Source organism: Furipterus horrens, unplaced genomic scaffold, assembly GCF_987537825.1.
Source record: "Furipterus horrens unplaced genomic scaffold, mFurHor1.1.pri manual_scaffold_5, whole genome shotgun sequence".
Classification (NCBI taxonomy): domain Eukaryota; kingdom Metazoa; phylum Chordata; class Mammalia; order Chiroptera; family Furipteridae; genus Furipterus; species Furipterus horrens.
Window position 1 is genome coordinate 122,057,502 of NW_028327175.1, and position 27,450 is coordinate 122,084,951.

General features: G+C 46.8%; 1 protein-coding gene across 3 annotated transcripts; it reads right to left on the minus strand.

Moving 5' to 3' along the window:
* Positions 1-3,943: 3,943 nt before the first annotated feature.
* ZNF688 (zinc finger protein 688) lies at positions 3,944-8,069 on the minus strand. 3 transcript variants are annotated; one of them, XM_090277614.1, is made up of 3 exons: positions 7,810-8,069; positions 6,944-7,057; positions 3,944-6,186 (listed from the first exon to the last, which is right to left on the minus strand). In XM_090277614.1, the coding sequence occupies exons 1-3, from the start codon at positions 7,853-7,855 to the stop codon at positions 5,666-5,668; spliced, it is 681 nt and encodes a 226-aa protein (XP_090133740.1). In that variant the 5' UTR covers positions 7,856-8,069; the 3' UTR covers positions 3,944-5,665. The 3 variants fall into 3 exon arrangements, with proteins under 3 accessions (XP_090133740.1, XP_090133738.1, XP_090133739.1); XM_090277612.1 differs by lacking the exon at positions 7,810-8,069 and adding an exon at positions 7,369-7,633; XM_090277613.1 differs by lacking the exons at positions 6,944-7,057; positions 7,810-8,069 and adding an exon at positions 7,369-7,633.
* Positions 8,070-27,450: the final 19,381 nt, after the last annotated feature.

Consider the following 27,450-nt stretch of genomic DNA (forward strand, 5'->3'; position numbering starts at 1 on the left):
ACACTTTATCTGACCTTCCATTCTAAATGATAGCTTTGCTGAGTAGAGTAATCTTGGTTGTAGGTCCTTGCTTTTCATCACTTTGAATAGTTTTTGCCAGTCCCTTCTTGCCTGCAAAGTTTCTTTTGAGAAATCAGCTGATGGTCTTATAGAAACCCTTTTGTAGGTAGGTCTCTTCTTTTCTCTTGCTTTTAAGATTCTTTATCTTTAACCTTTGGCATTTTAATGATGATGTGTCTTGGTGTGGTCCTCTTTGGGTCCAACTTGTTTGGGACTCTCTGTGCTTCGTGGACTTGTATTTCTATTTCCTTCACCAAATCAGAAAAGTCTTCCTTCATTATTCAAAAGTGTTTTCAATTTCTTGCTCTTCCTCTTCTCCTTCTGGCATCACTATGATTCAAATGTTGGTATGTTTAAAGTTGTCCCTGAGGTTTCTAAGCCTCTCCTCATTTTTTTCAATTCTTGTTTCTTCACTCTGTACTGTTTGACTGTTTATTTCTTCCTTTTGTTCTAAATCATTGACTTGAACCCTGGCTTCCCTCCCTTCACCATTGGTTTCATGTGGATTTTCCTTCGTTTCACTTGGCATAGCCTTCACTTCTTCCCTATGCACTTGTGATACTCATGTCTGTCAAGTCTTTTAGCATCGTTATCACTAGTGTTATGAACTCTGTATCTATTGGGTTGTCTATCTCCTCGTTGCTTAGTTCTCACACTGGAACCTTGATCTGTTCCCTCTTATGGGCCATACTTCTGTGTCTCCCCAACTTGACAGGCTCCTGTGTTTGCCTCCGTGTCTTAGGTAGAGCTGTTGCATCTGTTACATTGTAAGGGGCGGAGCCTTAGGTATTCATCAGTGCAGAGCAACCTGCTTCACCACTTTGTGGCGCTATATGTGGGGGAGGGGTCTCAGAGGGAACAATGTTGCTTGCTCAGCAGCTGCCCCTCTTCCAGGCACTTCTCCTGCTTCCTGTATGGGGCTGGTGCCTCTCTAGCTGCTGCCCAGGTTGTGGTTCCCAGAGTTGGTGGGTCTGTGGATGACTAGTACTGTGGAGGACTCTGCGGAGAGATAGGCAGTTTCTTCTGCTGCCCCAACCCCCACTGGTTTTCACAGTCAGAAGCAACGAGGCTTGGAACTGTGAGCTGTGTGGTTTGGTCTGAGGCTGGGATCGCTCCCCAGGTACCCCTCCCAACTTTTATAATGTGTGACTGCACTTTCTGCCAGCCAGCCACAGCCGCTGCCTTGCTGCTGCTACCTCCACCACACCGCATCTTCTCCACCCCAGCCCCGCCCCTTCTTCCTGTCTGAATGAGTATCACCTCTTTATATCTTTGTTTGTTGGACTTCCATGCAGTTTGATTTTCTGGTAGTTCTGGTTGTTCTTAGTTTTGAGGTAGTTGTATTCATTCTTGTTATTGTGGAGGGAGGCAAAGCATGTCTACCTGCACCTCCATCTTGGTCAGAATAAAATATTTTTTAAAAAAGTTAAATGAGTTAATGGATGACAGTGCTCATTGTTCTGATTCTCCCTTTAAATGCCCTCTGATTCCCCAATTGCAAGCTCTCCTAAACAGAATAATGGCAGACTACGCAAGAGCTGCAGTTGGTTTTGTGATATGACTAACACTAATAATCTTTGTTTACCTTGATTTGATCACTTACTACATGCCAGACTAAGTGCTTTTGCTTGTTAAATCATTTAACCCTAACTCTTCAGAGATAGGTACCTTTCTGGATAAGGAGGCTGAGGCACAAGGGATGACCTTACCCCATGTCACACAGCTAGTAAGTGGTGAAGACAGGATTCAAACCCAGGCAGTCTGACTCCATGCAACTTCATACTGTATTGCCTCAAATTATTGAAGGCACAATCTCAGCAACCAAAGAGAGGTAGGATTTGAGGTCAGTTGTAATGTGGGGTAGTGCAAGAAGCAGGAACCTAGGAGGTCAGAAAAAGCTACCTGTGGTCACACAAACAATTCCATACTGTTATATAAATGTAGAGAAAAAATTTTAATGATGGGCTATCGTATAATAAATATTGAAAAGTAAATATGAGGGTTATGTTTAGGGATCATTTCACAGGGAAAAAATGTCATTCAGTGTTTGGGAAGTGTATGAATTTGTCCTGGAGCATGGGTAACAGGCTTCACTAAAGGTACCCTGTAGCAGATCTCACCAGTGAGCTCCTCTTGCTCAGGCCCTTGTTGGTTTAGGCCTGGGGTCTCCTAGCTTATCTCTGGGCTTCCAGCCTTTTTCCTTTCCCATCCATCCAGTATTGCAGCCTGGTCTAGTGAAAAAAGCAATAGCATCAGATGAGAAATTGGGAGATTTGGGTTCCGTGCTTACATCTGCCACTAACACAGCTGTTATCTTAAGTAAGTCATTTCACTTCTCTGGGCTTCAGCCTTTCTCATAGCCTATTCTGTGGACCAATATTCCCACGAGATGCTTGGTGGAAAGAACAAGCATTCTTCCCTATGCCCCTTAAAAGAGTTCCATCAACAAAGAAACCTATTCTACCCTCTACTTCCCAAAATGCTTCTTAAAAACCCTTCTTAAACCTAGACAGCTCCAAGAGCTCCCTTCCAGCTCTAAAATGCTGTGGTCCACCCTCTCATCACCCCCAAGGACACCCCAGGAACTGGGTCCTCCATCTTCCTCACTCAGCCAAAAACCTTATCATCATTCTGGGCTCCTCCTCTGATGCTCTCAGCCACCACACCCAGCCCACAGACAGGCTCTGTTCATTCATCTTCCAGTGTTTACCTCGTGGTGCTACTCCCCATCTCCACATCATACATACACATATACATAAATACATACATAAAATGCAAATCAGATTACCTTGACACTCTGCTTAACCCCCCCCCCTCCCCGCCAAATGGTTTAGATTAGGTACCTAGAGTAGTCAAATACAGAGACAGATAATAAAATGGTAGTAGCCAGGGGCTGGGGGAATGGGGCATAGAGTATTATTGTTTAGTGGGTACAAAGTTTCAGTTGGGGAAGATGAAAACATTCAGAGAGGGATGGTGGTGATGGTTGCACAGCAGTGTGAATATACTTAATGCCACTACATCATACACTTAAAAATATTTAAAATGCAAATTTTATGCTGCCCTGCCCCCTGGTGGTAACTTCTCTCTCCAGCTCTACCTTCTCTTTGATTCACTCCCTCCCACCTGACTGCCTCTTGCCCAGCAGTCAGGCTCCCTTGCTCCAGCTCTCTTATTTCTGTGCTTCAAACCTCTGGGACTTAATTGTTCACAGCTCATATTGTCAGTCACTGAGCCATGTAGATCCAATGGCAGAAGCCTCTTATGGGTGTCTTTCTTCCCAATTCCAAGGTCAGGAAGCAAGAACAACTGTGTCTTGCTCTTTAGTTTGGTCCCAGCTCCTGATCAGCTCTATATGGGAGCAGATGTCCAGTCTCCTCCCACAGGTCACACTCTACACTGTTTACAAAGACATCTTCTGACATTACCTCTCAAACAGCCCTGCTCCTGCTCATGAACTTTGTGTGTACCTACAGTGCCTACAGGGTAAACCATCAGCTCCTCTGCTGGGATCTGGTGGCCCTTCCAGTTTGGCATCCACCTCTCTGCTGCTGTCTTTCATTATTCATTACCTAGTTCTTAATGTTTCAGTCAAGTAGAACTACTACCATTCCTATCCTGGTTGAAATCTTGCTCATTCTTCAAGGCCAATTTGAACCACTTCCTCCAGGAAACCCTCCTTGTTTCAGAAGACCTGCCTAGGTCTCCTCTTGGTCCTCCTCACATGCTATTTTATATGGATCAGAATAACAATAACTGATGTTTATTAATACTAATGTGCAACATACTCTTCTCTATTATCTTATTTAATCCTTACAGCAATTTTATGAGGTAGGTGCTATTATTATCCAGGTTGTATAGATGAAGAAACTAAGGTAAGGAGTGACTTGCCCAAGATTGTATAGCTAAAAAGCAAGTGAGTCAGGATGTCTCCAGACAGTCGGACTCCAGAGACCATGCTCTTACCTCTACTCCACAGTGTCCATTTTTTATCCTTTTTTTGAAACAAGGCTCCCTTGCTGCTCCATTTGCCTGAAAATCTCCCATACACCAATGCTATGGGAGGTACAACCCTCTCCTTCTCCAAGATGCATTTCCTGGTCTATCACCAACCAAGTAGGTTAGGTGGTGCCTCTGGACACCTTTCATCACAGCCATGATCACTTTTCTGAGTCCCTGTGTTCCTGGAGCCCAGCATAAAAACCCAGAAGCCTCAGATGTTGTTTGTTGAATGACAGAATGGAGTCAGCCTTTCTCAGCCCAGAATTCCTTTATCACCTAGCTGTCTCTCCAACAGAAGGTCATTAACTATTAACTGTACTGTCTTTTCCTTTTTTTAAATCCTCACCTGAAGATATATTTTTATTGTAGGAGAGGAAGAGAGACAGAAACATTGATATGAGAGAGAATCATCAGTTGCCTCCCATACACACCTTGACCAGGGATCGAACCTTAAACCTAGGTACATGCCCTGAAGGGAAATCAAACCCACAACCTTTTGGTGTACGTGACAGTGCTCCAACCAACTCAGCAAGCAACCCAGCCTGGGCTGTACTTTTCTTAATGAAAAGTCATTCGCTTTGGTGGGGCTCTCAGTTTTGTTGAGACTTCCTCCAGACAGGCAGGTTTGGGCCGTGTATCCTGAGGAGCCACCTCTAGGCCCAAAGGGAGGCAGGCCACTCTGGCTAGAAACTGAGGACGAAAAACCTTTCCTGTACTTGCTGTTGTTTGCTGCCCTGCTCGCTTCCTGCCCAGATCTCTCTCCAATCATGTTCTGCCCAGATATGACTGCTCAGAGAAAGTGGTAGAAATATCTGGACTCTGTGTCAGTTTTCAGCTTTGCTGCCTTAAAGCAGTGAAATGTTGAAAAAATCATTCTGTCTTTGAGTCTCAGTTTACTCATCTGCAAAACATGGCTATTGATCATTGGTATCCATGCCCTGCCTCCTTAGCCTTTCTGAAGTGTAAAATATCGATAATTCACTCTTTCAGCATGTTTATTGCACATTTGCTATGTCATAGATAGTATCTTATTAAAATTTCAGTCTTCACAGTAACCTTTTCCGTTGAGGTAGATATTAGTAATCCTCATTTTACAGATGAGGGAGTGAGGCTGAGGAGGGGGCGTGACTTACCAGCTATGCCTTGTGCAGAGACTAGCTCTGTGCCTGGGTTTCTGTGCTCCTTTCCACCCACTCAATTTCCTGAGCTACCTGCTGGTGTCAGTTAGGTAGGACTTGGCTATGCCCTCCATGTGGGCCCCTTCTCCAGGCCTTAGTCCTCCTCAGCATTTTCCTTTCAAGTAGGTAAGCAGCAAGGGGGTGTTTTTTGAGACAGTGGAAAGATCTTGGTGGCATCTGCTACTGAAATAACACTGAGAAAAATCTAGTGTCTCACCCTTCATTTTTTTAGAAACACTTGGGAGAGGAGTGTCAAGTTTAATCTATTTGAATCTTTACAGGCACTTTCCTTTTTACATGTTTGAAAACTTGAGGGAAGCCCAAAGAATGACTTAGGTTCCCAAGTCTCTGACTTAGGAGCTTCCCTTAGGGCCCAGCCAGTCCTTATAGCCAAGGTCAGGCTCAGCCCTACATGTGGGAGCCAATCACCCACACTCCTCAAAGATGTCCGGATAGTGCCTGAACAGCACGGGTGGGTCCCGGTCACCCCTAACAGGGGCCCGAGGCACAGCCCGGATTCCAGGCCTGCGGCCTCGCCGCCCCCCAGAGCAGGAGCGGTGGATCCACTGGTGCGCTTCCACTGCAAACTTCCTCTTGAAGCGCATACCACACTCGGGGCAGGGGAAGGGCCGCTCACCAGAGTGCATGCGCCGGTGGCTGACCAGCAGCGAGGGGTAGGTGAAGCGGCGACCACAGTCTGCACACACATGGCGCTGCTGGCTGGCTTGAGAGCCTACGCTGGGTACCAGCACTGGGGGCTGCGCAACTGTGTTTTGGTCCCAGGCTGGTTTCATGGGTGGCTGTGGTCTTGCCAAGGTCTTGCTGATGGCAGAGTCAGGGTTGTGTTTAACCAGCTCCTCAGGCCTATCCTTCCCAGGAGCCTTTCTGGGTCCCTTAGTTCCTGGTACTTCTTCCGGTTCCTCTTCCTTCTTGTTTGGGGCATCTCCTGGGAAACAGAAATTAAAATACATTTTAAAACACATTTGTTTAGATTGTGTCAGGTAATGGGGTACTTTTATTTAAGAAGTGCCAGCAAAGTACTGCCTAGTGACTAATACACAAGCTTTCAAGTAAACAATTTCAAATCTCTTAAGAGTGATTTGTCTGGGCATTGGTTTCTCATGTATCAAATGGGAATTAGATTTCTTTATAGGGTTCTTGGAAGAATTAAATCAGTAGAGGCATGTTAAACACTTAGTAAATGCTCAATAAGCAGTAGCTAGTATTGTATTTTTTCAATTTTCTGTAGGGTAAGGCATTTATAGAGAAGGAAACCCATTTGCTAGAGAGTGCTCTGCTAGGGGATGATGAGGAGAGAAGAGCCAAGTTGTCGATGACTGGACATTTTCTCATGTATGACTTTGCTTTGCTGAGGCATGTAAAAGGCAGACGTGAAGTCACTTCCTTTCTTAGGGGGTTTTAACTGTTCCTGAAAAAAGGAGAATGAGTGGTGTTTTCTACCACAGGGACCTGGAAACCTGAGTGTTGGAATTGGGCTCCTGATTTCCCTAGTCTGGTCTCAATATGATGGCTGTCTCAAGTTCTGAAAACTATACCAGGTTGGCTTCCTTTCCACTATTATCCAACATTGGGTGGCTCTTTCATTCCTGTAGGGATGCTGGGAGTGGGGAATCTTTAAAAAAAAAAGCTAGACAAGAAGCCCTGGAGTCCCAGGTGGGGGGAGACTTGGGACAATCCCTCACCTCTCAGAGCTCCTCCCACGCTTTCCCCCTCCTCAGGATCCTGGGCGGCGGGGCTCCAAGCCTCACTCTCCTGTTCCATCCAAGAGATGAGGTCTGGTTTGAGGCCTGGGAATCCTGGGAGAGAACAGGGATCACAGTACTAGCCTGAAAGGCTCCCCCGGGGAGGTGACATCCCCCTGCCAGTCAGGGCACTTCCTCAGAATTTATGTTCAACGTGGATCCAGTCTTAATGCTCCCAGCCTGAAGGAAGTGGATCCTGGATGGAAAAACTCCCAACAGGGTACCTGAAGCCCTGGGAATAGGAGATGGCTGGTGCTGTTGGTGGAATAATTCGGGATTAGGGCTCTTACTCCTCCGAATCCCTCTATATCATCTCCTCTGTGAACCCCAGTGAAGGAGGAGCGGGGCTCTGACCCCGGCCTCACCGAGCGCGCCCAGGTGGCCGTAGGTCTCCCGCATCACGTCCCGGTACAGGGCCCTCTGCGCGGGCCGCAGACACCCCCACTCCTCCGGGGAGAAGTACACGGCCACGTCCGCGAAGCTCAAGGACCCGGGCTTCCTGCAACCAGGCCGGTTCTCCCCAGCTGTCAGCGCCTGAAGCAGGGCTGGGGGCGGTGCCATGGGGCCTCCCAGCTCCGAGCTGTGGCTGTCTTGTCCCCGGGGCCACCGCCTCCCCGCTCCCAGATCAGCTTTCGTCTTCCGCTGGAACGGCTCCCTGCGCCGCGGCCCCTCCCAGCCTTGGCGTCCGAATGCGGCCAAGGGAACCGAAGTAGCAGGGACCAGCGGCTAGGGATTCAGGGATTGTGACAGGGACAAACCAACCCCCTCGGTGTTTATTCACTTCTTGGTAGCTTGGCCATAGACACCTTGGATGAGGGACCCGGAAGGTGCCTTCAGAAAATATGGCGGCATCCTGGGTTCAGTTGTCCTGGATTGCTCTTAAGGGCGCCGTTCCTCGATCATATCAAATATGGCGTTCATCTGCCTTCTCTGGTCTCATCGTCTACTTGCCCTCAAATAAAATGGCCGCTGCAGGTGGGTTTCTAGGGGAAAGACAGAGCGAAGAGGAGGTCGTGGGAGAGCCTTCTTGCCTTCAAGAAAGATGGCCGCGCGGGCGGCTTCCAGCACCTCCCAGCATGCACAGCCCCGCGACCGGTGATTGGTCCCGAATGCAGGAGAGCGCAGGAAGCGGCTGCGCCGGGGGACGCGGGGCTGGTGGGGCTTGCAAAAGGCGCCCGCGTCTTTAAGTTTCGGTTGGCTGGCTCTGGAACCGATCGAGTCTGAGGCTGTGTTCCCGAAGGTCTTCTCTCCAAGCCTCCCGATAGCGGCAACTGGTCCCCAGCTCCTGCGGGAAGACGGTCATACTCTGGCCAAACAGTGGGAACGGCTGAGGTAGAAAGCAGGTTCGCGTTTACAGTCGCAACTACAGCTACGGGGCCCACCCGACTCCTTGCACCCACAGCTTGGCTCACTCAGGCTATGGACCGGAGCAGCGGGTGAAGAAATGTGTTTGGTGAGGTTCGAATTGGAACATTTTTCTAAAATAATTAATGTATATGGTTTTTAAGAGTGGTAAGAGTTATGTTATGAACAAAGCAGTCCCCGGTACCCTTTCCTTCTGTTGCCTAGAGGCAACTACTTTTAACCCATTTTATTAATTTGAATTATATTGTATATACAGGAAAATGTACCGATCTTCATTGTAAAATTCGCCAGGTTTTGAAATATGTATACAACCATATTAACCATCACCCTCAAACAAGGCATAGGACATTGATGTCACCCCTCAATGTTTCCTAATGCACATTTTCCACTGAATACACAATTTTTTATTGTGGTAAAATTTTGTCGGCAGCCGTCCGTCTCGAGAGACGATGGTGTAGCTTCTTAAGAGTCTATCTGCACCGCCGAGAATGGCTGTGCAGTCCGACTCGGGAGTGACACGGTATCTGTCTCCTCCCGTGTTGAATCGACATCTTGTGATGACGCTGGAGTGTCCTCTCCAGTGAAGCTGAAGCTACAGAGCCTGGGCAGGGTGATATGGAGGGTCTGCTGTTGCCCATGCAGCAGACCCCCCCTCTCTTCGCAGCTGAAGGATCCAAGGGAAAGACGGAGTCAATACAGCTTGGCTTCAGGTGCGCCGCAGGAGTTGCCGGTGTTGACTACAACGTCAAACCGCCTTAGGGACTCCGGCTCCGGATTTTCTGTCGGGGTTTACTCCCTTAGCCTTTCCCCTGAAGAGGTATGCCGCAAGGCAGCGGAGGTTTTTTGGAGTCAGAGTTTTCCTTCTCTGTGTGGTAAAATACACATCACAGAAACCATTATGTATCAGCCATTTTAAACTGTACAATGTAATGGCATTTTCACTACTAATTTGCTTTGTCTCTTTGGATCTGCTTTTTCTCAATATTTCACATAAGTGGAGTCATACTATGTGGCCTTTCCTGCATGTGTCAGTACTTCATTCCTTTTTATGGCTGAATAATACTCCATTGTACAGATATATCATATTTTGTTTACCCATCAGTTAATGGAGATGGACATTTGGGTGGTTTCCATGTTTTGTCTAGTGCTGCTTTGAATATTGTGTGCTTTGTTTAAAAGCTTTAAGATGTAATTCATTTATCATGCAATTCACACATTTAAAGTTTAGCAGTTTTTGGTATATTACATTATTGATTTTTTTCAGATTGTGGTAGAATATATGATATATAATTTGCCATTCTAACCATTTTCATACTTACAATTTAGTGACATTAATTACACTAACATTGTTGTGCAAGCATCACCACTATTTCTAAAATGTTTTCATCGTCACAAAAGGAAACCCAGAACCCTTAAGCAGTCAGTAACCATCCCCTCTCCCTCAGCCCCTGGTAATTTCTCACTTTTCTGTCTCTCAGTTTGCCTGTGCTGGTACCTCATATAAGTGGAATCATACAATATTTCTCCTTTTGTGCCTGGCTTCTTTCACTTAACATAGTATTTTCAAGGTTCATCCATTTTGAAGCATGTATTAGCTCTTCATTCATCTTTCTTTCTTTTTTAAATCCTCACCGTCGTCGTCGGCAGCCGTCCGTCTCGAGAGACGATGGTGTAGCTTCTTAAGAGTCTATCTGCACCGCCGAGAATGGTTGTGCAGTCCGACTCGGGAGTGACACGGTATCTGTCTCCTCCCGTGTTGAATCGACATCTTGCGATGAAGCTGGAGTGTCCTCTCCAGTGGAGCTGAAGCTACAGAGCCTGGGCAGGGTGATATGGAGGGTCTGCTGTTGCCCATGCAGCAGACCCCCCCTCTCTTCGCAGCTGAAGGATCCAAGGGAAAGACGGAGTCAATACAGCTTGGCTTCAGGTGCGCCGCAGGAGTTGCCGGTGTTGACTACAACGTCAAACCGCCTTAGGGACTCCGGCTCCGGATTTTCTGTCGGGGTTTACTCCCTTAGCCTTTCCCCTGAAGAGGTATGCCGCAAGGCAGCAGAGGTTTTTTGGAATCAGAGTTTTCCTTCTCTGATGTGCCCTGACTGGAAGATCGAACCAGCGACACTTAGCTCGCAGGCCGACGCTCAATCCACTGAGCCAAACCAGCCAGGGGGATATATTGTAATATAATTACCATTATCACTTGCTTGTCCTAAATTTTCTAACTGTCTTTATTTTCTCCTTGCATTATCTGCCCTTTCTGCTGTTGCTTCTTATTATTTTTTTTTTAAAGATTTTATTTATTTATTTTTAGAGAGGGGAAGGGCAGGAGAAAGAGAGGGAGAGAAACATCAATGTGTGGCTGCCTTTCACAACCCAGGCATGTGCCCTGACTGAGAATCAAACCAGTGACCCTTGGATTGCAGGCTGGCAGTCAGCCCACTGAGCCACACCAGCTAGGGCCCCTTTCTGCTTCCTAAACTTGTTTCAGATTACCAAGGATAACATCAAATCTCAAATCCCCCCTTTTTTTTCCTGGGAAAGCTTCCCCCTTAAGCCCTCAGTCCTTTTTCTCTAAACTGGACTCGGCCTCAGCTGTCATTCAGGGTCTTCCCTTCCCACTTTCCTGGGTTATGTTCTCTTTCCTAGACACAACATCTTTCTATATTTTAATTGAGATGGTTTGTCTTAATGAATTGTAGTCATATGTACTAGATGTCTTCATCCCCATGTTTGGAATATTCCTGCAATGAGGCAGATGTCTGACAATATTTGCTCAGCATGGGGCTGGTCACTGGAGTTAACAAACAAGACCTTTCAAGTCTCTGTTGGCAGCAGCCCACAGTCCGGTCTTGGAACCAGTTTTTGCTTGGCTCTGTAGCACATGCTGAGTCTCCCCTTTGTATTCAGGAACGTTCTTTGCTGATCAAGCTAGTGCCTTTTCGGTCTTTGTATTTTCTGGCTCTGCCCTTGCTGTTCTTTACCCAGAATACTTTCTAGCAAAAGTATGACTTCTGCTAATTTTGCTTGTACAATTATGTGCTTATTTTATAACTAACTTTGAGTTCTGGACATGCCTCACAGCATTTACTGTGGTGAATAGTGTAGAAATGGAGTAAAGAAAAATAGATCTTCAGAAATGAGTCTACTTTTAAATAGGAGGATCAACTTTACCTACAGATACTATTTAGCATTTCACCAGGACCAAAAAATACTTTTGTTTACTCATGTACTATATTGTAAATTGATTCTCTTTGCACTAGGGATGGAAAAGACTTATGAAGACGGAGCTAAACAACAAACTTGGCTGTTAACTAGTCAGATTGAAACAAACTTTCAATTATAAGTGGCTTATGTCATGTTTTTATTCCTGCCACTCATGATAAAAATACAAAGGTGCTTTTGCTTTCAGATTGTTTTATTGCCCACCAAATTGTAAATATTTGTTCAAGAATCTTGATCAGATAATTATGAGATGTTATAAAATATACAGGAGATCATTATGGTTCATAAATGTTACTTGTCAATAATATGGCACATCTGAATTTTAAGGAAGAGCTAAAGTTTCTTGCATGTAAAGCTCAGCCTTACTTTGAAGTATTTAGGGATGAAGTTTATGTCTGCAACTTACTATGAATTACATTAAATAAGATGGATAAATGAATGGATAGGGGAATAGATTGACTGACGTGATAAAATGAATACAGCAAAATTAAAGAATCTAGGTTAATTGCAGAATCTCAGTGATGGACATGAGTGTTCACCATAAAATTCTTTCAACTCTGAATCTTTGAAAAAAATTAAAATGTTGGGAAGCAGCTCTGCTATTTGTTCTTCAAACTATAAATAGATGTTAGGTACCTTCACATTTTATCTGACAATCCTATAAAGGTGGCATTAACCTCATTTTATTTATTTTTAGAGAGAAGGAAAGGAAGGGAGAAAGAGGAAGAGAAACATCAATGTGCGAGAGATCTGTTGCCTCTCACATGCCCCTAACTGGGGAGCTGGCCTGCAACCCAGGCATGTGCCCCAACCGGGAATCAAATAGGCAGTCCTTCAGTTTGCAATTCAGTGAGCTGTGCCAGCCAGGGCTAGCTATTTTACAAGTGAGACAATTAAGGTGCAGAAATGTTAAATAATATGCTTAAGGCTACCCAGCTAGTGGGGACTGAGCTTAACCTGGAATCCAAGTCTACCAATTAAGGAGAGACTATGTGGTGGAATAAAAATAATACCCAGTCCCATTAAAAATCCTCTTTGGAACTCAAGGGTTCAGAGAAGCAGTCTTTTGTTCAGAGGTACTTGAGTCACTAAGTACCACTCCTGGTATGCAGGCATGCTTCTACCTTGAACAATTTTTTGTTCTTAAGTAGGGCTAGTGTATCCAAATGGGTCAGAAAAACCTCTGGCCCTGACTGGTGTGGCTCAGTGGATTGAACACCGGCCTGCGAACCAAAGGGATGCTATTTCGAATCTTAGGAAACATGCCTTGGTTGCGGGCCAGGTCCTCCGTTGGGGGTGTGTGAGAGGCAACCATACATTGATGTTTCTCTCCCTCTTTCTCTATTTCTCCCTCTCTCCCCCTCTCTATAAAAATAAATTTTTAAAAAAGAAAAACCTCTGAATTGTTACAGAAAATAATTAGACTGAAGATATTCTGCCTTGGTTACAACTCTAATTACTCTAAAAAAGAAAAGAAAAACCCTGTCCTGGCCAGATTTCTCAGTTGGTTAGAGCATCATCCCATACGCCAAAAGGCTACAGGTTTGATCCCAGTCAGGGCACAGGCCTAGGTTGCAGGTTCTATCCTCAGTTGGGGTGTGTACAAAAGGCAACTGATGGGTGTTTCTCTCTCACATCAATGTTTTTCTGTCTCCTCCTTCTCTCTCTGGAATCAATAAATATAAGTTAAGATTTTTTTTTAAAGTCCTAAACATATATTTCCAGCTTCTGTGGCCCAAGAATACACCTTTATTCAAAAGATGTAAAATCCAGGGAACATGCAGATATCTGGGGGGAAAATTACAATCACTAATTCATAATTTAAAAAATAATAAAATTCATTAAGCTTAATACTTTTGCACACTCTGAGCAGAGTGAACATGGGACCAGAGAGTTCCCCACCTGAAGACTTTTTCCTCTCTATGTCTATCTCTAGACCACAACGCCAAGGTTTGATGCCACATGTATCTCCTTGCCAGATATTTCAGTTGCATTGACTAAAAAGCAGAATCCTTGAATGAGCTTCCCCAAGTGGGGACAGGCCCAAAGTATGCCCTTTGTTCCAGGAGGTCCCTAGAGTGGGTACCGGGTCCTTTAATAGGTTTTCACATCTGAGGGACCCCAATTCTGAAGAACAGGAGAGATACAGATGAGAATGCTCTAAGGGACAGAGCAATCCAAAAAGAAAAGCCAGTTAGGTGAATGGGTTGCAGTGAAGTAATTCCAAGTGGGACTTGGAAGTGAGAGGGAGCAGGAACCTCAGAAAATGGGTTCAGCCCTTAGGCAGTCATTCAGATTCCAGCCTCCTTCTTCCAAAGAATGTTCTATGTGCCCCCCATTCTGCTCATTTTCTGACAGCTTTGTTTTCCTTAACTGCCCATTGCCTTTCCTTCCCCTCAAACACATAAACGTTGCTTCTTCCTTTCTGGAGAAAATTAGTCATCTCATGTGAGCCCTATCACCCGCACTCTTGAAATACATCTGGAAAGTACCCAAAATGAACTGGGGAATCCTGGCCTCCCAAAACAGGGATTGGCTCTGAAAGCCCCACGCAGGCTGCTGCCACCTTATGCTCTTGCCAGCGCGATAGATCCACTAATGGGCTTCCGGGTCGTACTTGCACTTGAAGTCTTTCCCGCACTCGTGCAGGATGCTGTGCCAGCTGTTAGAATGGATGCGCTGGTGACTGAGAAGAGTAAGTAAAGCAAGGCCACAGGGAGGGCAGGGGTGGGGCTTCTTGTCTGTGTGTGCACCTGTGGATAGTCGGCAGAGAGGTGTAGGCAACAGGGAGGCTACAGTTGGAACAGCTGTAGGGCTAAGTGAAGCAACTCTTTCAGTCTGGGCATGGGTAGGGCTTCTCCTGTGTGTGGCCAGGTATCCCTCTGGTACAAGTGTCACCCACAATTGGCAAGAGTAGGGATTTTTTCCTGTGTGGATGAATTAGCTAAAGCAGGTTCTTGTGCTGGGAGAAACAGGCCTGGCACTGGTCACAAGGTAAAGTCTGCTCCCTGTAGTGGACCTGTTACAGAGCCCCTGGGCTGCTCCAATTGAAACCTAGCACCCACAGGCTATTTAGTTAGGGGCCCGATTGCCCGCCACCAGAATTACAACTCTCAATACCAGAGTTTAGTGAAAAGAAAAAGAATTATTTAATAATAGTTATATACATTTAGATTATTTTCGGGTTTCTGCCGTTAAGTCTTATGTTCCTTAAAACACCCACAAACACATATTTCTGCCTCCCCCTACCAAACCAGGCTAGTTTTAGAAAAGTTAGAGATACCATTTCCCTACTTCCTAGACACAGTTCAGCTTTACCAGTAGCTGCCAATCACTCAGTTCTGATTGGGGAGGTCCTTTCTGTGCTGTGGTGCCCACCAGTTTCCAATCCAGAACCATGTGAATTCCCAGCCTCCTTGTAAGCTGCATGGAGTTTTCCCTTCTTAAAGCAGCATGGTGTACCCTCCTTTGTAATCCACATGGAGAACTTCTCAAAACCGCATAGTCAGTCCTGTTAAAATGTCTGCCGCCCATTTTCAAATTCCCTACTGCGTCCTGTGACACAGCCGGCACGGTCCCCAGCTCTGACCATTCACAGAACCCCACGCAGGCCCCGTGTGCTTTTTCCACACCATTCCCCAGTCCAAGACCCCTCCCATCTTCCCAGGCCCTGGATGCATCAAAGCCATTTGCATAAAAAGACACCAGCCCCCAGCCTCAGGCAAGCAAAGGCATCCTGAAAGCCGCTTCCCTCTCCCCATCCCCCAGCCACAAGCTCTGGGGGGTTTTGGACACGTCCTTTCTATAACAGACCCACTTGTGGTTATGTAACTGAGCAAACTGGGGCTCATTCATGTGGCACCTTGGTATATGACCCAACAATTAAGTTTTAAGAAAAGCAGGTCTCTATTTACAATATTCCAACCTTAGGGGTGGGGGGGCAGTGCTGAGAGCACTTCAGCTTGGAGCCCTGTTCTCTAATGAGAACCAGCACTTCCCTTGCTCACCCAATGCCTATAAGCCAAAAACCAAGCCCAGTAGTGCCCCAACTCCTTATCTGTCAGCTCTCTCCTTCAGCATCTGGGGTACATTGTCCACAGCCTCCATATAATAGTCCAGAAAAGCATGTGCCATGTTACACTGGATCACGGTGAAGCCTAGGAAAGGCACAAGTCCTAAGAGAGTGTACTTTTCATATGTCCGGTGTTCCAAGAGTCCAGATAGAGTCCAGGTCAGCAAGGCAGAGCAGAGTCCTTGGTGGCTTCGAAGTCAGCTAGAATGGGCATGATCAGAGCAGCAGCATGGCTGAACTCTGACTACAAACTGCACAGCTGCTTGTGCTTGCTCATCGCTGCTAAATCATGGCACCCTCCTTCTTTGAAATCCTAACCCGGAACTTCCTATGTGACCTCATCTCCGACTCCTCCCACAATGAACTACATTTGCCAGTTTCACTGTATTGTTTATATTCTTTCATCTACCATTTTTAGTCAGGGCAAGAGTTCCTGTCACAAGGGCTTTCGAGGAGGGCCTTCACCTCCCCTGGCTATGTCAGGGTTCAGGATACATTCTGAAAGTCAGGTACACCTTTTGCCGGGGGTGGTAGCACAGCTATTATCTAGCTACCAACTTGCCATTGATATGCAATATATCTTAAATGCTGTATCATTTCCTTTCCCCACCCCCCAACCATGGGCTGTAGGGATTTTGGGGATCTCTCCCCTACTCTGTACCCCCTTTCAGTTGGTCAGGAGGGAGGGGTAGGTGAAGTTACAGCCACAGTCTGGGCAAGAGCAGGGTGGTCTGTGGATTGGAGTGTCCTTGAGCCAAGGCTTAATGGAGCTCCACCTACAGTTCCAGTAGAGTTCTGGGTAGACAGCTTGTAATTGGTGGCGTGATAGAGAGCAATCACTCCTTGCAGAGACACTCCCTTGCTCCATCTCTTTGTTATGGACTCTCCTTCAGCTTTTCTTTCTCCTCACTCCCATCCCTGGAACCTAAGACAGAGAAAGAGATAAAACTTGAAACTTAGCATGTTCTAGAGCATGACTTGCCCTGGGAGGCAGAATGAGAGGCTGAGCATATGGCCCCCTGGGAGTAAGGCTTGAAAGGTAGCCTGAAGTAAAAACAAATCCCAGTGTCTTCAGGTTAACACGGGGTAGCCCTGAAAACTGGAGATAAACAGAGATGTCAACAATATTAAACCCCTACTCTGTCTCAGACATTGAGGGTGATGATGGTCCCAGTCTTCATGGAGCTTACAATCCTGAACCTCTTTATGCTACTCTTGCAAAATGGATATTAAATAACCTCCCAGGGTACATTTGAAGGCCATCATCAAAAAGTCTACACTTGGACTGCTCTCTAGCTTCCACAGGAACAACTTCTGGTTAACAGATACTTATTATGACATCATGGCTGCAGGAAAAACAAGTTTTATTTTTTTTAAAAACCTCTGATGAATGGCATTATCCATTATGCTGTGATCTGCATAATTAACATCCAAAAGGAATATTTGTCTTCATTCTGTCACACCACAAAAATCAAACTACATGTGCTCCCCCTTTCCCTTAGCTGTCTGGGAAGCTCAAGTTCTATTTTGCATTAAACTGGGGTTGTCCAGTATGATTAAGTGGTACTATAAGTCCCAATTTAGCTGTTTTATTGAGTGATTTTGCAAAAGGATAGGAATCTTTCTGGAGATGAGATGCAGGGAGACATGATGGGGCTTTGGAGAGAGCAATATGTGCTGAGGATCCAAGTGGGGAGGAGACAGGGTTCTCATAAGTCACATACTGGGGTTTGAGGTGAAGTATCTGTGACCTTTCCCTTGCCTCTGCAGATAGTTGCTGGGCTCTAACCCTTTGGATCCTGGGCCTCCTGGCTCCATGACTGCACCTCTTTTTCCACCCAAGAGATAAAAGCGGGTTTGGGGCCTGGAAACTCTGTTGTTAACAGTAGAATAAGTAGCAGAAGGGAAATAAAGGCAGGACCCTCACCACTGCAGTCTAACGAAGAACTTAATAGAGGAGGCTAGAAGCAGGGAGAGACATGTCTCACCCGCTAACTCAGCAGTCCTGGGCCTGGTCTGATAATATTGCTGGGTGTTCCAACATCACAAGAAATACTATGTTAGCACGGGAGGAGGAAAGTCCTTGAAATGCTATATATCCTTTCCACCATCTGGGAAGGAAAGCCTTTGAAACTGTGCTTTCATCCCAAGGCCAGGAAGGCAGGAGAGGGTCCACAGATCCCTTCTTCCCAAAGGGAAGAAGCCCATAAAACAACTTTGGTTAATTGCCTACCTCTGGTCACTATCTATTTTATGAGGAAGCCCCTAATGCTTACAGAAAGAGCCCATAAATAACTCTGGGTAACTGCTCCAACTTTAATTAACTGCCTCCCTTCACTTGCGTGTTTTACAAGATGAACAAACGGAATCTGGAACAAGATAAGGATTTGGGCTAACAGACCCCGACATATATCTAAGTTTCCCCAGAGAAAAGCTGGCACCACCTTTATTCATCAATCAATATGTAACTTCTTCAACCCGCATCCCACCAACTATATAAATCCTCAGAACAAAAGACTTGCTCTTTCGGCTCTCTGGCCACACTAGGGCAAGCTTGCCACCCCGACCTTTGGCCACCCTTGCTTTATGCTCTCTCACTAAAAAACTTTGCATGCACGCTAATAGGCTTGCTGGTCTGTAATTCTTTATTGCCTAGGTGAGAAGAACCAGGGTTTCTCCGGTAACACTGCCAGCAGAAACATTGGGCTGGGCTGAGGACCCCAGAGGAAAAAGTGAGGCTGCTTCCTCAGAGCCCCACACATCCAGGCCACTTCTCTCTAGGGCCATCAATCCCCCTTCTCACAGACTATGGGGTCTAGATCTGACGGGCGGCCCTCACCGAGGGCACCCAGGTGGCCGTGGGTCTCCCGCATCACATCCCAGTAGAGGGCCCTCTGTGCAGACTGCGGACACCCCCAATCCTCCGAGGAAAGAAATACACGGCCATGTCCACCAAGCTCATGACCCCTGGGCTGTTTTCCTTCCTCTGCGGCCCAGCCTCCCTGGGCATATCTGTCCAGAGTGGGACCCCTAGCAGCTAAGGTCCCTCAGTACTTCACAAAGAGAGGCTTCCAGGATTACCGAGATGCTAGAGCTTTCCTGGCTTTCCTGAGAAAAAGTTATCAAGGGCTCATAGTCGTGCCCATAGCCAAGGTAGTGCCTCTGCAGCCTCAACATCCCTTGCATTTCCTCTTTGCTGTTACTTACCAAGGGGGAACGCAGACAAGAGGTTGGACCCACAACCTAAGAAACTGGTAAGTGGTGTGCATTGATTGGACAGCGACAGCGGACGGGAAGAAGGAAGGCTATGATCGGTTTTGCCAGAGCGACCTCTTTGAAAGCTGAGGGTGAAGGAGCAACTTATCTGAAGGTGTCCGGCATTGAGGGGTGGCAGGCTCTCTTGATTTGGCTTTCCCGGGACTGGAAATAGGAGAGAGGTTCTGACAGTTTGAAGCTACAGTATTCTCTCACTTATCACGGGTATTACGTTCTAGACCCCCCCCCCACACACACGAAATAGGAACCTTACATTTATTCTATGCTCTTAAACCTACATAACTTTTAACAACATACGTATACAGTACTACAAAATCCCGCTATACAGTGAGGCTGCGATAAGTGAACCGCAATATAGAGAGGGACTATGTACTCCCTTCTGCTATTTACATGAGGTCTCTTATGGGCAGGCCAGGATGTCTGCAGCTTGGAGGCGAATAAAAGCTGAAGGGCTAAAACTGAGGTGTATGGAGCAAGGAAGCGGGCTGAGGGAGTCTCCCAACATGGTGCTCTGGATACTTGTGCAGGGCTAGCCCTAGCCAGCTGGGGGAACAGGTTCCCATTGGATATCTGATCTGGTCCATTCTCAGAGGTCACACTTGCCTTCCCTTTTTCAGACGCAGAGCCTGAGCTACAGAAAGGCCAAGTGATGATCACCAGGGCAGAGTAAGATTCAAAGTGTTAGAAAACAAAATTTAGCCCTGGCTGGTGTGGCTCAGTGGATTGAGTGCAGGCCTGTTGTCAGGTAGCCTTGCTCTGAGAAATTTCCCGGAGACCACTGTAGATATAAACAACAGGTTTATTTGAGAAAAAGGGGAGACTGGGGGGTAGAGGAAAGAGGAAACTCCAGACCAAGTCGAGGGCCCAAAGGCCCAAAGACCCATAGAAGCAAGGGAAGCAGCGGAAGCATGGGAGAGGTAACTCCGGGTCCACCTTGAGGGCCCATAGGAGCAAGGAAAAGGGGAAGGGGATTGGAGACTCCCAGTCACCTATGCAGACCCGCAGAAATTGCCTGCCTGTGCAGCTGCAGATGCCATCTCCACACCTTTCCAAAATACACTTCGGTTAGGGTGAGTTTACCCATCAACACATTTGGCAGGTTAATTTGCATATGGTTCATTTCCATATGTCAAAAGTCTGGGCGGGCAGTCCAGCCACTACCTTGTTTTGACACTTCCAGTCTTTTGTTTGTAATAAAAAGAATGATGCTGAGGTCCAATGTTACGTATGAAGGGCTTAAGGGAAAAGGGCGTTGCAGTCATTCTGGCTACTTCCTGCTGACATAGGAGCATAGGTAGAGTGTACATTTCCTTCGGTGTCTATGTTTCCAATGTTTCTTGTGCTGGCAGGGGTTGGTACTGAGGAGTAGACAGGAGCAGTAGGGTGTGGGCTGTCTGTACTGTAGCTGTATTGATGGTTCTTTTTATTTTTTTTTAATAATTTATTTGTTTGTTTATTTATTTTTAGAGAGAGGGGAAAGGAGAAGGAGACGGAGAGAAACATCACTGTGTGGTTGCCTCTCACTTGCGCCCCCAACTGGGGACCTGACGTGCAAACTAGTCATGTGCCCTGACTGGGAATCGAACCAGCGACACTTGGTTCGCAGGCTGATGCTCAATCCACTGAGCCACAGCAGCCAGGGATGGTTCTTTCGATGAAGCTGACAAGGAGTTGCAGGAGGCAAGGTCATAGAATGAGAGCTAAAAGTAGTGTTAGCAAAGGTGCAAGGAGGGGTAGAAGGATGGACTTCAGAGGGGCAGTTAAGTCAAACCATGAGTCTGATGAACTGCTTATTTTTTCCTTTAATTGGACAGCTTGACCCATTAGCCTCTTAACTATGTCTTGTACTATTTCAGATTGGTTAACATAAAAACAGTAGTCTTCTCCCCAAAAAGCACAGGTACCCCCTTTATGGGAAGTAAGGAGGTCTAAAGCCCTTCTGTTCTGAAGGACAACTCCAGCTAGGGAGTTTTCCTGATATTCAAGTTTGGAAATAGACGGTGTCATATCCTCTAGGCTTTGTTCAAGCTATAGGGATAACTCCTGATGATATTTGAGGGAAATTCCCAGCCCTGCCACTCCTGTTGCAACTCCAGTAGTAATACCAAGGGCTGCTAGGATGGGGATTAGTACTGGAGCTCACTTTACTCTTACTGCCGTAGAAAAGGGAATAGGAATCTCCGAGTCGAGTGGCATCACCTGTAGGGGAGGGGCTAGAAAGGCAATTGTGTAGGTCCTTGTCCAATTGGTAGGTAGACAGAGGTAGGCTTGTGATCCACACAGAAAGAAAATGCCAGAATGTCGAAGGCATACCTGAAGATGTAGGCAGTAAGCAAATCTGAGAGTTGTCGGAGATGTGCCTGTATGGAGTGCCCCATAGATGTTCCAGGTACCTCCTAAAGGTGTTGTCTGGGTTTCTTTTTCCCAGATTCAGATAGTCTCTGCCAAGGTCATTCCCTGGATGGGGCCAGGTACTGAGGAATTTGCTATAAAAGGACCTGGGAGATTAAGAGTAAGATTAGATCACTGGTGACAGTTGGCACTCACAGGGGAGCCTGGATTGGAGGTGCCAAAGGGGAGAGGAGCTCTCGGAACAAGAGGCATGGCTGGAAGTCTCAGCAAGTTTTAGTAAGGGAGGGGTGGTGAACCGGAGAGCGTATGTAAATTTTGACATACTCCAGGTTCAAACGAAAGACCGGGTGATTCTTGTGTTGCTCCTGGCATGTTATATTGATGGTGAAGTTGCACAAGAGAGCTGGCAGGTGACCTACCAGGCTAGAAGATCCTGAATGTTGAGTATGAGAAATACAAATGCGTACTTGCTGGCCTTGGGGGATGGAGACCCCGGTGAAGACTGGTCCTGCAATAGATAAGGACTTAGAAACATAGGTCGAGAGGTTTTTCAGATATTGGTTGGCTAAGGCCTCTGATCTCTGAAGAGCAGGGGACCAGAGGGTGTCAGGTTTCCATGAGTTGTTGGACAAAAAAGAGATACTGTATTAACAAATCTCCACATTATGGTTAGCATAGGAACAGCAGGGTGTGCCTGTGGAGTCAGGGTTATGCAAATCCAACACTAAGAGTCTGAATAGTTGTTAGCCTGTAAATTTCGATAAGCCAAGAGTAGGATGGAACATAATCTTGAGAGATCAGGAGTGAAGGTTAGGTAGGTAGATGGGAGAATGGTGAGGAGGAGGAGGAATAAAAGGAAGGTATATATTATGACTCAAAAATAAGAGAGATTACCAGTCACATTCCCTATAGAACTTGTTCAACAGCAAATATTCAAAGGCAGATTTCACGAAGGCTTGGGCTACTTATGTCTTTGGGAGATGGTCAGGCAGAGTGGTCCCGAGGGAGTACACCTGTAGTCAGGGGTTTCCAGTGTCCTCAGTGGTGTCTTTAGGGAGGTCGGTACCAAGATGAGCTTGTTTAAGGTGAGAAAGCTGTATCCAGGCGCCTGACCCATGAGTTTGGCTGCCATGGGTGTAGTTAGTAGGACTAAGTAGGGACCTTCTCAGCAGGGTGTGAGCGGTTTGCAAGTGAGCTGCCTAACATAAACTCAGTCCCCAGGATTTACTGGTCCCAGCAAGTGACCTCTGGGGTTTGGGTAGGACATAGTCCATGTATTTCCGTAGAACCTTTCGTGTGGCTGTGAGAGCAGGGAGGCAATCTCCTAGGGAAGCGGGATTATCTGGTAAATTCCCTAGAATATAAGGTCTTCCATACATGAGTTCAAAGGGGCTAAGTAAATGGGGTTCACAGGGGATGGCTCAAATACAGAGGAGAGCCGCAGGCAGCAGGTTGGGCCAGGGTTCCCAGACCTGTGAAGCAAGCTGAGTTAAGTGGCTTTTATAAGCCAATTCATGCATTCTACCTTCCCTGAGGACTGAGGCCAGTAGGGAACATGCAATTTCCAGGTAACGCCCAAAGTTGTGCTGACCTGTGAAGTAATTTTAGAAACAAAGCCTGGGCCGTTATCAGATTGTAGGGATTGAGGCAGTCCAAACCTAGGAATAATTTCTGTTAGTAAAATACAAACAGCCTCATTTGCTCCTTCCAATGTAGTGCGAAAAAGTTCCACCCAACCAGAAAAGGTATCCACTCACACTAGTAGATACTTGACCTTCTTAACTGGTGGCATATGAGTGAAGTCAATTTACCAATCTTGTCTTGGAATTTGTCCCCTGGCCTGGTGAGTAGGGAACAGTGGAGGTCTAACTCGCCGTTGAGCTGTCTCCTTTTGGCATACTGAGCATTGATGAGTGATCTTGGTGAGGGTGCCAAGAAGTTGGGTGTTATGTAAGGTAGGTGCCAACAGATGAGAGCCTTAGGTCCCAGGTGGGTCTGTTGGTGTAAAGCATGTAGGATGTCTTTTTCGTGGCCCTGAGGCAAGAAGATGCAGCCATTGACGGTAAACCATCCATTGCAAAGGGTGGCTCCTAGCTGGGCATAGTCCTGATGTTCCTGGTTGTCCGGCAAGAGAAATCAGTTTAGCAGCTGCTTGTTGAGTGTGTAACCGCACTTCATAATCAGTTTAGCATCACCTTGAGTTACATGGGTGTAGTCATGCTGATGTCCTTGGCAGTGGATGATAGCGGCCCTCTTTGGTAATTGGGCTGCTTGTAAAAGTTTTAGGATCAGCTTCTTGTTGACAGTTGAAGATTGCTTAGCTGTGAGATATCTTCATTCTCTCCAAATTGGAGCATGGGAATGCATATGGAAAGCATACTTAGAGTCAGTATAAATGTTGATTTCTATACCTGCAGCTCTATGGCAAGCCCTGATGAGGGCAGTGAGCTCAGCCTGTTGGGGGGCAGTCCCAGGAGGTAAAGGCCCTGACTCTATTACACTATCAAGGCTCACAATAGCATATCCTGCCCCTTGCTCTGGGGCCTTTAGGGAGCTGTCATTGATGTACCAGGCAGGTACAGGCCCAGACAAACGGAAGTCTTGGAGGTTGGGGAAAGGGATGAGAAAAGAGTCTACAGTTTCCATGCAGTCATGCAAGGATGTGGTTGGCAAAGAGGTCTGTGCCAGGTGGGGGTACTTGGCTTGGGTGATAGCACTGCCATATTCTAAATGGGTGTTGGGGTTTTCTAAAAGAGTGGCATGCAGAAATTGGACACAGGAGGGTGAGGCTGCTGTTACTGCTTGATGCGTGAGCAGATTCTTGAGAGAGTGAGAGGCCACAACGTGGATTACTGCAAAAGGAATTAGCTAAGGTCATCCTGAACCAGCAAAGCAGCTGCTGCAAGGACTCGCAAGCAGGTTGGCCATCTGAGCAAGGAAGAGGCTAGCAGCTTGGAGAGATAAGCCATGGCCTGTACTTGGGATCCTGTGCACTGGGTGAGGACACCTAGGGCAAAACCATGATTAGGGTCTACATAAAGATAGAATGATTTCTCAGGGTGTGGAAGAGCCAATGCAGGTGCCAAGATAAGGGCCCATTGCAATCTGTTAAAAGAAGCTTTAAGATTAGAGGAAGGATCTAGGGGGTCCATAAAATTGCCTGTTGTTGCCTGATTGAAGGGCTTGGCTATAGCCCCAAAGGCAGGGATCCAAGTCTGGAAAAAATTGGCCAGTCCTAGGAAGGTGATGAGGTCTGCCTTGGTGGCTGGGAACTGAAGGGTTTCTGTAAGTGTTCTTTCATTCATCAGGCCTTTTGAATGAGGTGTTAAGGTTAGTCCTAGCTAAGTGACTTGTTGGGTAAATTTCCCCTTGTGGAAAGAGACCTGATATCCCTTGTCAGCCAAAAAGTTGAAGAGGAGGGACATGTGCCAATGAGAGTCTTTTTCTGAAGTGCTACACAGCAACAGATCATATACATATTGGGTGAGATGACTGGGAGCCAGGTTGATTTGTGCTATCCCGAAAGCCTTGTGGCAGGACAGTCCAGATAAATTGCTGCATTTTTCAGATATCTGGATCCATCCAGGTGAAAGCAAAAAGGTCCTGGGAGTCAGAGCTGAGCAGAATGGTGAAAAGGCATCTTTAAGGTTCAGGATGGTGAAGAATGTTGTGCCGGGTGGGATTGAATTGAGTAAGTTGTATGGGTTGGGGACGATGGGAGTGATTGGGATAGTAACTTCATTGACTGCCCGAAGATTCTGGACTAAGCAAAAGGACCCATTAGGTTTCTTAACAGCTAGGATGGGAGTGTTGGCAAGAGAGTTTGCGGGTCGAAGGAGTCCAGCTTTGAGCAGGTGGTGAATGATCGGCTGCAGACCCTGCATCGCTTCTGCGCTAAGAGGGTACTGAGACCAACTGGGGAATGAAGCCCCAGGCTTGAGGGTGACCTGTACTGGCTGGTGGTGTCTGGCTACTGCTGGATTCTCAGTATCCCAAACAAGGGGGTTAACATTCACACTACAATGGTGCAGCTGACGAGGGGTATCCCGTTGAGAAGTTGCTTGCACTAAAGCCAAAAGGAAAATGGAGTCGGCCTTAGCCCCTCCATCTAGATTAAGAGACAGGGATGCCCCTAGTTTGGCCAGGATGTCTCTTCCCAAGAGGGAAGCTGAGCATTCAGGCATAACCAGGAAAGAATATATGAGGGTTAAGGACCCTAATGTACATGTGAGGGATTTGGTAGCTAAGGTTTAGTATGGATCCCATTAACTCCAATAACATGGGGGATGGATATAAAACATCCACATATTCAATAAGGACAGAATAGGTCGTCCCCTTGTCTACAAGAAAGGAGACTGACTTACCTGCCACTGCCATGATTACCCTGGGTTCAGCCGTCGAGATGGTCAGAGATGAGGGCTTTGAGCCTGGGCACCATCAGTCATCCATGGCAAGCCCCAACAGATTGGGGATGCTGAAGTCTTCATCCCTTTGAGGTTGAGCTGAACTGGACTGGAGCAGTCTACCGGCTCCCTGATTAGAGGCCAGAGGACAGTCGACCCTCCAATGTCCCTTCTGCCCACAGGAGGACAAGGGCCCAGTGGGAGCTGCAGTCGGGGGCATTGTCATGACCAGTGACCTGTCTGCTTACCCTTGAAGCATGGTCCTGGTGGAGGCTTAGACAAGCCTTGGTTCCGTTGACCTCTCATGAGCTGACCCTTAATGGAAGTTGCTAACATGAGGTATTTCTGCTGGTTCCTTTTTAGTTTTTGTTGTTTTTCCTCCTCCTCTCTGTTATTAAAGACTCAGAAGGCAATCCAAATTAGGTCCCTTTGGGGAGTTTTGGGTCCATCTTCCAACTTCCATAACTTTCTTCTAATATCTAAAATGGGTATTAAGATAGACCTTGCCCTCTTCCGAGTTGGGGTCCAAGTTGGTGTACTTGAGAATGGCCTCTGTAAAGTGGCTCAGGAATGAGGCTGGGTTCTCAGAGGCCTCCTGTGTAATTTCTAGGATTTTTTCATAATTGATGGCCTTAAGGGCAGCCCTATGCATGCCTTCAACTAGGCACATGAGAAAATGATATATCTTTGCCAAATCAGGGGACCCTGACTGATAGTTCCAGTGAGGATCTGTAGCTGGGACTGCAGGAGATTTGACTGAGTTTCTATTGGGGTCCCGGACATGTAGGGTGTCAGCAAATGTGGAGGTGGTGGACAGAATACCATCCTTTTCTTCTGGGGTGATGGAGGAGGTTAGGATGACATAGACATCCTGATATGTTAATGAATAGGTCTGAGTTATATACTGAAACTCCTTACAAAAATGGGTAGGATCTGCAGGATAACTCTAGACAACGTTCAATTGTGCTAAATCCATCGTCTGTGACCAGACGATGCCCTCAGCTCCTGCCGCCTGGTGGAGAGGGTACAGGCCCAAGGATGGTGGGGAGAATGACGAAGTGAGAGCAACCCGAGAATGGGTGCAGGCAGGCGAAATGAGAGGGGTGGAGTCCAGGGGCTGCAATGGCTTGTCTTTGGCAGGTGAGGGTGAGTCAGGAGGGGAGGGGGATGAGCTAGAAGGGTTTACCGTGGGGGGAGCTGTTGATCAGGAGGGGGGTCTGGGGGGGGTGTTATAAGGGTGTCGAAGGTCCAAGGAGTCTGCTTCTGTAAAAGATGTGGGTGTGGGGGGTCGGGGGAGTTTGGCAGCATAGAAGAACTGTGGGCGGAGGTCAGTTGAAGGAGAATAAGTTGGAGTGGGGAGCAGGAGGAGCAAAGGGACAGTCTGCTTTGAAGAGTCAAAAAAGCTTCTGCACATGGAACCTCAGACCATTTGCCATTACGCCTGAGATAGTTGTCAAGGTCAATAAGAATTTGGAGGTCAAATGTTCCATGTTCTTGCCAGCGGTATTTGTTATCAAGAAGATATTGAGGACAGGCAACAGTGGAGAGAGAAATGAGTTTTTTTAGCTTTACCTGGGACCCTATTTGATGGGTCTGGAGGTTCTGACAGAGACAACCCAAAGGGGAGTCCTTTGGAGTCAGGGATTGATGTGCTCCCATGATACTGAGAGTAATGACCCAGAGGGTGAGCCTAAGACAAAATGAATCAGGAGGGTTAAGGGGGTGTTCCCACTTAAGCCGCTGATTCTACAAGGTGCAAA